This window comes from Drosophila mauritiana, chromosome X, assembly GCF_004382145.1.
Source record: "Drosophila mauritiana strain mau12 chromosome X, ASM438214v1, whole genome shotgun sequence".
NCBI classification, from domain to species: domain Eukaryota; kingdom Metazoa; phylum Arthropoda; class Insecta; order Diptera; family Drosophilidae; genus Drosophila; species Drosophila mauritiana.
The window spans coordinates 5,600,999-5,611,677 of record NC_046672.1 but is presented as its reverse complement, the minus strand read 5'-3'; the positions used below and the strand labels follow the sequence as shown (position 1 = coordinate 5,611,677).

General features: G+C 47.6%; 3 protein-coding genes across 3 annotated transcripts; 2 read left to right on the top strand and 1 right to left on the bottom strand.

Moving 5' to 3' along the window:
* The first annotated feature begins 2,964 nt into the window (after positions 1-2,964).
* Positions 2,965-3,962, top strand: LOC117147163 (dopamine N-acetyltransferase). Its single transcript, XM_033313950.1, has one exon. It carries the CDS (start codon positions 3,036-3,038, stop codon positions 3,684-3,686), a length of 651 nt encoding a protein of 216 aa, XP_033169841.1. The 5' UTR covers positions 2,965-3,035; the 3' UTR covers positions 3,687-3,962.
* Positions 3,963-5,838: 1,876 nt separating this feature from the next.
* LOC117147095 lies at positions 5,839-7,501 on the top strand. The gene is made up of 3 exons (XM_033313861.1): positions 5,839-6,781; positions 6,834-7,095; positions 7,459-7,501. Exons 1-3 carry the CDS (start codon positions 5,839-5,841, stop codon positions 7,499-7,501), a joined length of 1,248 nt encoding a protein of 415 aa, XP_033169752.1.
* A 1,782-nt stretch (positions 7,502-9,283) lies between these two features.
* LOC117147508 (proteasome subunit beta type-7) lies at positions 9,284-10,472 on the bottom strand. The gene is made up of 3 exons (XM_033314417.1): positions 10,325-10,472; positions 10,088-10,267; positions 9,284-10,019 (listed from the first exon to the last, which is right to left on the bottom strand). Exons 1-3 carry the CDS (start codon positions 10,411-10,413, stop codon positions 9,365-9,367), a joined length of 924 nt encoding a protein of 307 aa, XP_033170308.1. The 5' UTR covers positions 10,414-10,472; the 3' UTR covers positions 9,284-9,364.
* Between the last annotated feature and the right edge of the window lie 207 nt (positions 10,473-10,679).

Here is a 10,679-nt window from a genome sequence, read left to right as displayed (position 1 = left end):
CGGCGAAGGCAAGGGCGAAAGCTCCGCGGCGAATTCGGCTCCCTGCCGAGCGAATACGAGACGGAGCGAAGCGAATGAAGTTTATAAAATGTACGTGACTGTGGCTCGCTTGGAGCATGAAGTGTGTGCCAAGCTTTGCTTCTAGTACAAGCCCCCCTTTCCTGTCCACGGCCCTTTCTCACCACGACCATGCTCCTCTTCGTCCCTCCCCACACACCTCATCATGCCCCTTTTCGCCTGTGCATTTGGCACAAAATGCTCAAGGACACTTGCCCAAAACTAGCACCAGCCTCAAAACCAACGAATACACATGGAAAAATCACACAAATAAAATCTGTAAGACGCATTTTGCCAAAAATTTAATAACTTTTCTCAAAATGGTCATAAAGCTGAAAGAATAATTTTTTTGAGCAGCTAATTATGAAGGCTAACCATCGCTATCACTTTTTGACCGATTTAGAGAATCCAATTTTTGGGCCAATTTTCGCATTTTCGGTAAGGGGTAACATCATCAAAATTTCCAAAAAATGACCAAAAAATGGAATTCCCATTTTTGGACACAGTTTGATTGGAAATTTAAATACGAACTCAACGAGGTATGGCATTCTGTACTCAGAGAATTATTTTTAAAGTTGTGGCAAAAAAACTGATTATTTTATGACGGAAAATCGAAAACAATTATTTTGGCAAAAATTAAACAACTTTATATGACCATTATTATCATAACTTGACTAAAACTGATCATAAAGCTGAAAGAATAACTGTTTTGAGCAGGTACTTACAAGGGCTAACCATCCCTATAACTTTTTGACCGATATAGGAAAACTAATTTTTGGGCCAATTTTCGCATTTTCGGTAAGGGGTAACATCATCAAAATTTGCAAAATATGGCCAAAAAATAGAAGTCTCATTTTTGGACACAGTTCGATTGGGAATTTAAATACGAACTCAACGAGATATTGCATTCCGTATTTAGACAATTATTTTTAAAGTTGTGGCAAAAAAACTGATTATTTTATGACGGAAAATCGAAAACAATTATTTTGGCAAAAGTTAAACGACTTTAGATGACCATTTTTATCATAACTTGACTAAAACTGATCATAAAGCTGAAAGAATAACTGTTTTGAGCAGGTACTTACAAGGGCTAACCATCCCTATCACATTTTAAGCGATTTAGAGAATTCAATTTTTGGTCCAATTTTCACATTTTCGGTAAGGGGTAACATCATCAAAATTTGCAAAAAATGGCCAAAAAATAGAATTCCCATTTGTGGACACAGTTCGATTGGAAATTTAAATACGAACTCAACGAGGCATGGCGTTCCGTATTCAGAGAATTATTTTTCGATTTTTGAGTTAAATTACCAGGCGTACAGGTCCAATAGGTCAATAGGGATGGCAGTTGGTTGCTGTGATTGGTATCGAAAATGTGGCGCTACTTAATCCAAAAACTGGCATCGCCCTAGTGTGTGCAAGAAATCGGAAGCCACCGAGTTACGATATAACCACAGCCCGGAAGTATAATACAAAATAATTACAAGTTTGCCACAAGTTTTTAAAAAATGTTGAATACATGTATGTAGAGTTAAATTATTGTACATCTACATTCATACAGCCTAAAGAATTATATATGTACATGGATTTTTACAGAAGGTGACCAACGATGGGTTGGCATAATGTTTTGTAGGAGCATAAGCACCGTATTTTTTCTCGCTGTATACGACTCCCTCTGTTTCAAGCCCATGTCACCGTCCGAAAATGACGATGGGGGGCAGGACAAGGACTCTCCAGCTTAATGCTTTCATTGTGCAGCATTTCTTTATTTTTAGTTGATTTGCTTGGACATCCTCGGTTGGCTCTCCCTCCGTCTGTGTCTGACCTTGCCGCCCACGCAAAGCACCACCCACATCCACCCACCGCCCAGCAGCACTCCAATTAGAATTGTGTGTGTTTTCCGAGGTGGACAATGGCTGCCACTTGAACTTCGCGCGCTCGATTTCACTTCCATAAGTTTCAGTGGCATAATCCCTGGCCAAGTCCATTTCCGCCCCACTACCCCACCCACATCCACGCCGTGTGGTGTCCCTGTCGATGTCGTTTGTGTAGTTTCCGTAGTTTACGGATTACTCTTGTCGCCCGAGCAGCACCCTTTCCGGGAAAGTATATCCATATCCGCTAGCCCGGAACCTGGCATCGAAACCCTCATCGATGCAAATTTGGGGCAGGGCACCGGGCATTCGTGGCGATACCTCCGTGGACACAACACATTTATTTGCTCAGCCAGGAGGCTACTTGTGTCCGTGTTGTGCGTCCCTGCTGTTGCGGTGCCGCCGTAGATGTTGTGTTGTATGCGGATCCAAGGTTCTTAAGCCGACCTAATACCTTTCCTAATGGTTCCGATGCTCTCCATTAGCGCCACTGGACGCCACTTAATGCCACACGTAGTCCGCATGGAAATGCGACCTGCTCCACGGGATTACGGAGTGGGGCAGTCCTTGTAGCGCTGCGGAGGTGGTCCTCAGTGTGGTGTTCTGCGCCTCGCTACCCCCGGCTGATTGGTTAATCAATGCAAAACATCGCATTCTCCGGACATCATCAACACAATGGACCCGTTGTGCCCAACACAAAGTGCCCATTATGTGTGTGGGCACACGGAATGTTGCGATTCGCGAGTGATTGAGAAAATTAATGCAGATCAAATTAATAGCTTAAAGCAGTTTAGTCCTCAGCATCGGTTAATTTGAAATTGCTTAATTACTTAAATGCCTTATCATCTGAGGAAGTAAGTTTGAAAATCTTACTTTACGAAAGTCAAAAGCAAAAAGCATGGGCTTTGCGCTTTACCATCCACATAACTCCGACCTACCTCAACCATCAAGCGATCCACTTTGGAGAGCTTGGAATCCAACATGCCACCCAAGCAACATCTGATTGCAGAAAGCCCGCAATCTTGGCCAGCTGACGATCAGTTGTATGTGAAGTCTCCACGTGTTTGGAATCGTTTCAGAAACATTTGCAAAAAGAAACCCGAAATGGCGAAACCGTATACAGATGACATTGTGGTGCGCCAGGTGGCCGTCGGGGAAACGGAGGAACTGATGACCTTCCTGCTGGCCTACTATTACCCCGAGGAACCTTTGACGGCGGGCACACAACCTCCAGAGCCGGAGGCGGCGGACAAGGAGTTCCTGCTATCCAATGTTCCCCATGGCACATGCTTCGTGGCGCTGCACGAAGGCCGGATTGTGGCCGCCGTGGTGGCGGGGCCAAAGGACTCGCACGAACCGGAGCACATGGCCGAGGAGGCGAGAAAATATGCCGGCGGGAAGTGGGGTAGCATTCTGCATCTGCTCTCCGCCGTGGAGACGGCCACCGATGTGTGCCGTCGCTTCAGTGTCCCCAGCTGCCTGCATGTCCATGCACTGGGCGTTGATCCGCAGCTGCGTGGTCGTAATCTGGGCGGTCGCCTCATGGAGGCAGTGGCCCAGCGGGGCAGGGATTTGGGGCACCAGCTCGTATCCGTCGACTGCACCAGTGTCTACTCCGCCCGATTGGTCCAGCGCCTGGGCTACCAGCTGATCAACACGTTGCGGTACGTGGACCACCTGGACGCCAGTGGGCAGCAGGTCATACGGCCGCCGCCGCCACACGAGAGTGTCCAGACCTTCGTGCTCCATTTGTAGGCAAAGCATGTTACCTACCACCCCCCATCTTATCACCACCATGCCCAAAAGCTAATAACACGCCCCAAAAGCAGTGAAATGCTTCCTTATCGCTGGTTTATGAACACGATAAGACGGACCTGCAAATTGTACACGCAATCAGCTTGTAAAATGCTGTTACTTTTGCTATAGAAATGACAAAATGTACTATTATTTAGGCCTAAAATAGCAATATTTATTACATGTGTTTAGTTGTAATTGCGAATCTTGAAGTAAATACACTTTTCTTATCTACAATTGCTTTGGGAAATTTTCGTCAGTGTATTAATACGCATATTGACTGCGCCCCAAGTGTCTTGCGACTAATTAGTGATGTTAACTGAAAATTCAATTGTTGTTATGTGCCACTTGTGCGGTGCTTTGCGCCGGAATCGGTTGGGTGGTCTTGTGGATGGATGCCATGACAACTGCTGGGCGCTCCAAGGACGCCCACTTCTTAGCTGCGGCTCAGGGTGAATAAATCTCTAATTAATAATCCCTAATGAGGAGACGTAATCCTCGAGTACCTGGGCCAAATTAAGCAGCATAGTTGGGCGATCGCCTTGTGATTTGCTCGCCGTAGCCATTCTGAAGTATTCTCAGTAACAAAGCTTTTGAGTGGGCCGAATATGTAATATTTTGGAATTATTTAAGCATTTGGAGTGCTAAACCAAATTATGTGTGCAAAAATAGTTGCGAATCGAGGGAGATTTATCGCTGTCCTCGAAAGGGTTTGGTTTTCATCTCAAGTTTGGACAATTTGCTCATGGATATTACGTAATAAGTGTCGGTCCTAGGCGCGTGACTGACTGGCCAGTTGGAGCTCGATTCGATCCAGGCGATTCCACATGGGGCACGTGCAGGTCCAAAATCTCTATCTGCAATGGTATACACGCCCTGTGAACCTACAACACCCCCACCTGCGCCCCACCAAGCCCTGGGCCTATTTGGCCGACCAGTTGCAACCGCAATGGGGGGAGGGGGAAGGGTGCAGCAAGTAGGCGTGGCTGGGTGGTTGGGCATCCGGGTGGGGATGCTGGGTGGCTGCCGGCTTAGTGGCTAGGTAACCGACAATTATTCATTGCGCATACGACGCGTTGGACGCGCTAATTAGACACTGCAGCTGTCGATAATGAAGCCGCTTCTGCTTGCAGCCTTCTGCTTTTGGTGTTGCAAGTTATATGATTATGCCGCTGCCACGCCCACCAGCCGCCGGGCACGTCCGCCGACGCCCACCGGAAAGGAGGCGGGGCATGGCCGCCTGTTTAAGCTGTGAAGCACGTCCCTTTTGAGCCGGGGCCATCTGACGTGGCATGCATTCCATTCACCACTACCCACTACCCACTACCCATAACCCACTTGGCAATCCCTCATGCTGCCAGGGCTAAATGGCCGCGTGCAAACTTTGCTGCCGGCCAAAAGCAAACTGGCCAAGGAACCAGTAACAAGTAACAAAAGTGCGGCAGCACAAGTTTTTTTCCTTCTCCGCCCGAAAACAGAGGAACACATAAAAATGCTAGCAAAAAAGGACACGGAGAAGTTTCGCTGGCAAAGAATCAGCAGCCTGATTGCGGCAGCAGATCAAAGGAACGGGTCCGTAATGGGATTCTGGATGACATCAGCTCAAAACTGGAGCACACTGTCTGCTCGCCTCGCATCGCATCGCAAACTTTTCGGGCTCCAAACAGTGACACTTGAATAAATGGGGCCAAAGAATATGTTTTAAAAAAAATGGCCAGCTATGTTATGAGGAAATAGGCAGGATTGCTACTTAAAGAACTTGTCAAATAAATAGCTCATAATAATATTAAAATACACAAGCCAAAAAAACTTATTATTTTTTGACGGAAAATCAAAAAACGGGCTATGATTAAATGTTTAACGATGTTATGTGTTAATGTTTTCGCCCAAAACGGACGATGATTAAATGTTAATCGATATTAGATGTTATTGTTTTCGCCTAAAATGTGGCAATCCTTTTCGCCAGCCCTCAAGGATCGAACTTTTCTAATACTGCTTGTCAAGCCAGATTGTACAGCACTGAAAACAGAGTTTTCATTATTGATAGATTGCCGAAGAAAATTCACTTTCACTTGTCAAATTAGAGAACGAGGAAGTTTCATATGTTGTGAAAATGGAAAACCAAAACGAAGAGATGCAACTTAATCGCGAAAAGAAAGATTTGGATCCCGAAGTGGCTCCAATGTCTCCGGAGGTACCCTTTTCCCCAGAAAACTACCAGAATGAAGAGATGCAACTTAATCGCGAAACGAATATTTTGGATCCCGAAGTGGCCCCAATGTCTCCGGAGGTACCCTTTTCCCCAGAAAACTTCCAGAATGAAGAGATGCAACTGAATCGCGAAGAGAAAGATTTAGATCCCGAAGTGGCCCCAATGTCTCTGGAGGTACCCTTTTCCCCAGAACACTTCCAGAATGAAGAGATACAACTGAATCGCGAAACGAATGTTTTGGATCCCGAAGTGGCCCCAATGTCTCCGGAGGTACCCTTTTCCCCAGAACACTTCCAGAATGAAGAGATGCAACTTAATCGCGAAACGAATATTTTGGATCCCGAAGTGGCCCCAATGTCTCCGGAGGTACCCTTTTTCCCAGAAAACTACCAAAAAGAAGAGATGCAACTGAATCGCGAAAAGAAAGATTTAGATCCCGAAGTGGCCCCAATGTCTCTGGAGGTACCCTTTTCCCCAGAAAACTTCCAGAATGAAGAGATGCAACTGAATCGCGAAAAGAAAGATTTAGATCCCGAAGTGGCCCCAATGTCTCTGGAGGTACCCTTTTCCCCAGAAAACTTCCAGAATGAAGAGATGCAACTGAATCGCGAAAAGAAAGATTTAGATCCCGAAGTGGCCCCAATGTCTCCGGAGGTACCCTTTTCCCCAGAACACTTCCAGAATGAAGAGATGAAACTGAAGTGCGAAAAGAAAGGTTTGGATCCCGAATTGGCCTCAATGTCTCCGGAGGTACCCTTTTCCCCAGAAAACTACCAGAAAGAAGAGATGAAACTGAAGCGCGAAAAGAAAGGTTTGGATCCCGAATTGGCCTCGATGTCTCTGGGTAAGCTATTCTTTCAAAGTGAACTGATTGGTGAAGATACCCTTTTTCCCAGACCAATACTACGAGAAGTACGTCAAGAAGCCGGTCAGCAAGGGAAAGTCGTTCCGTCCTTCGCCGAACCCGTCGCTTTCGGATGCGCAGCTCCGATTCCAGCGGACGCACTACTTCGGCCCCGCCTACCGGCAGAACCTGGCCAACCCTACTGTGACAGCTATGCGTGCTCGGCTAGAAGAACTGAGAAAGGGTATCGAGCAGGGCAAGGCCATGATGTTCCTAATGAACACTGAGAAAGAGCTGACTCAACTGATCACCTGGTGCCGGAAATACAAAAATGAACAAAAAAAAAAAGTAAAAATATAGGATATAAAGCTTAACTTGCACGTGTACTTCATGCATGTCGCATATATTGAGACATATATTGTTTTTTGCTCATCTGCATGGGTGTTGTATAAATAATAAATGTCCACGAATCCTTTGGGTTGATTGTTGCTTGTGTTTGTGTTGCTGGTGTTTCTGTTGTCGCCGTTGTCTTTATTGTTTTTATTGCCCGCCTGTCAATATCCGTGTCCGCATCCGTTGGCACATTTCGCAGGCGCAGGACATGCGTCGCCGTTTGGGCCTCCGATTCGCAGGCACTTTGCACACTGACCTTTGACTCCCACGTGGCCCATCAACAGCCAGGTCGTCCTGCTGCTCCTGTGCAGCATGATCCGGCCTTAAGGATATGTTTGCCTCTGTGTGTGAATGGCCATAAACAACAGGATATGAAATGACTGCCTCGAGTGGCCCCGGGGACAGAGATACTCAGCCGTGACCCCAACAACGATATCCTTGCTGCTCCAGCTACGCGCTCCATGCTCCCGGCTCTCGGCTCTCGGCTCGTGCTCCTTCTGCCGATGCCCTTGGCTACGCACGATTTAAATTAAATTGCACTTGACGCATTTTCCGGCAGCAGGAGAAGTCACAGAGACACGACCCTCTGACATGGGACTTCAGAGAGTCCAGTCGGTCCTGTGAGTCGGGCAAGTCTGGCCTCATCCAACACACCTCCTATTGTGATTCAATTAGTGCGCCTAGGTCGGATGGCCAGATGGAGCACTCCGGAACAGCGCTTCCTGGCCATCTGGTGGCCAAGTGCCCGTAAATAAATAATAAATGTAATCCCATGCTCGGACCCTCATCGCCGGACTTTCAAGCAAAAAGGGAGCAAAAAGGATTGCGCCGGCCGGGTTCGTTGAACCAGCAGAGATCAGAGGTCGAAATGGATGAATGGCTGGATTGATGGATGGCAGATTGCACGGTGAATACATGTGGCTGGAGGGATTAAGGGGCAAATGGGTGAACAGAAGAAGAGAACGAGTAAATCGCTGGAGAAGAGTAGACGGTCTAAAAAACCAATATTATATTTAAATTAAAATAAAAAAAATCCAACTATACATTTCTATTCCAATAATAAATAAGCCCTCAGGGAAGATATCTCTTAAATATCCCGGTCATCGTCTAACTCAATTTGGGTTCAGCCAATTCCATGATAAAATAGTTCCATCAAGTAAACGAGATTACCGTCGAATACTCCGTAAGCGGGAGGATTCCCTACGAGAATCAGGACCACATGGCATCCGCAATAACCGGGCTTTGCAGCTCGAAAGAAAGCGGGCGTGGCGCAAGTAAAGCAAAGGCGAGGCCAGGCAAGGCTAGGATTCTCGGAGTGCACACAGAAATCTAATTTAAAATCTGCACACATGTGGAGCATGGCGCGGGCTGGCGGGTGGTGGCTATGGGAGGTCAAAGGTTCGGAGCGACAGACAACAGATGGGCGTACTGGAGCACCTGTGCATAGTGGGCAAAAGCCAAAGGTAGCCGAGGCAAACAGTCGACAAAACAAAATCAGAGTCACCTTGCCCACCCCCCAAGGATGCGGATGTGTGGCTAGGAGTGGACTTGCGATATAATCTTATAATGATGCTGGTCTCCGCCGGAGTTCCAGTTGCCTAGTCCCGAGTCCTGTATCCTGTATCTTGTGCAGCCCCATTTCGAATTCCTGGCCTTATTTACACGTCCTCGCAGTTCATCGCCTGATGGGATGCTAGTGAAGTTGGATCCCGATTACGGGCGGACAAACACCTGGCCTCCTTCGAATCCTTTCACCGCATTCTCCGCCAGAAGGACTCCCCAGATGCTTGCCGGATTGATGGCAGTCCAACCATTGCGAATTGCCAAGAGATTCAAACAATTTTCGAGCAGAATGCTAGGCCACGGGACGGGTTCCGATTCGCATCCAGCTACACTGAGAGAAAAGATTGGACTTATTTGAGTGCCATACGAACACTACCGTTCGTTCGTTCTGGAGTTTTGGACAGTGCTCTCTAGTGGGCATGTCCAACTTTTCAACTTTCCCGCACATTCTATGCCCCCCAGGGAAAAACGCCTCATGTTCCTGGCACCAGGAGTCGCAGAATCAACAACATGATGCCAGAATTTCTAGGGAATCTCTGCGTTCTGCGAATGCATTAACATTTATGTAAAGCAAAGTTGCTATTTAACGATTAATTTGCTCAAACTTAAATGTATGGGGTAGGGTGTCTATGGTGATTTAGTCTGCGATCCTTCGGGCAGTTCCTCATCCTCTTGCGAGGAAACCCACTGAACGCCACTGGTGCCCGGCTGTTGATCCTCCACTGCGTAGATCCGCTCATCGGTGACCTGCAGACTCAGCACGGAGATCGAGGTGACCATGGTGGAGTTGGGCTTGATGCCGTACTTGCCCAACCGCTCGCCCTTCTCGCTGGCAATCGTGTCGGTTCGCAGGTACACCGCTCCCTGCTTGGTGATCACGCAGAGATCGATATTGGATCCGGAGCCCAGGTCGTTGAACACCCCCGCCGAGATGGCCTCGCGGACCAGCTGCTTGCCCTGCTCCAGGTCGAGGTCGGGCTTCCAGCCGTGCTCCAGCACCGACATGGCCGCCAAGGTGCCAGAGCCCATGGCCGCGTAGGGTATCTTGTCGTTGGAACCGCACGGATAGATGCAGTACAGCTGCGGACCGGTCCTGTCCACGCCGCCCATCACCAAGGCGGCACCAATGTGGCCCCGGTAGCGGAAGAGGGTCCGGCGGAGCATCATGCTCGCACAGACCACCGGCACCTGCCGTTCGGTGTTCAGCCGGTGCAGATCCAGCTCGGCGCTGGTCGTCAGGGTAATCATTTCGGTGTCGGCAGCGGTGCCGGCTCCACAACAGCTGCGATTGGGCAATGCAGATATGTAGGGGTTCGTTTTCAATGGCGCAACCGAATGCTGGCTACTCACTATATGTGATCCTGAAGGTGGTGAATTTTGGAGCAATTCTTGTCGGAAACAATGGGTCCCTCGGTGGCGCGAGTGTCGGCGCCCAGGATAACGCCGTCCTTGTAGATGATGCCCACAATGGAGGTGCCAGTTTTGATCGCCTTCGGTGGCTCATAACCCTTGGACAAAAGATCCGCATTTCTGTGGAGAATATCAGTTTGATTTGGAACTATTCATAATGATCAACAAGCATCTTACCGCGTGCAATTTATAAAGTTAAATCCGGAGCGCAAGCCAAGAAAATCAGCGGATTTATTCGCCTTTCGGGCGGAAAAAGGAAAAAGCATTATGTTGAATAAGAAAATATATAATCAGCAAGATTATCAGTTATCACTAACGCACTATAGTTAGACAGAAAAATCAAAGAACACGTAAATAAATTTTAAAAAATGGCACATTCATGATCACAATAGATTTTTCGCTTGATGAAGAGAAGGATTTTAAAACGAAATACTTTGGGATCGATTGGTAATATGCTTGAGCGTAAAGAAATCGGAAATGTGCACTCGGTTGGAAAACCATCATAAAAAAGTGACCGGTGGAAAGTCGGCGG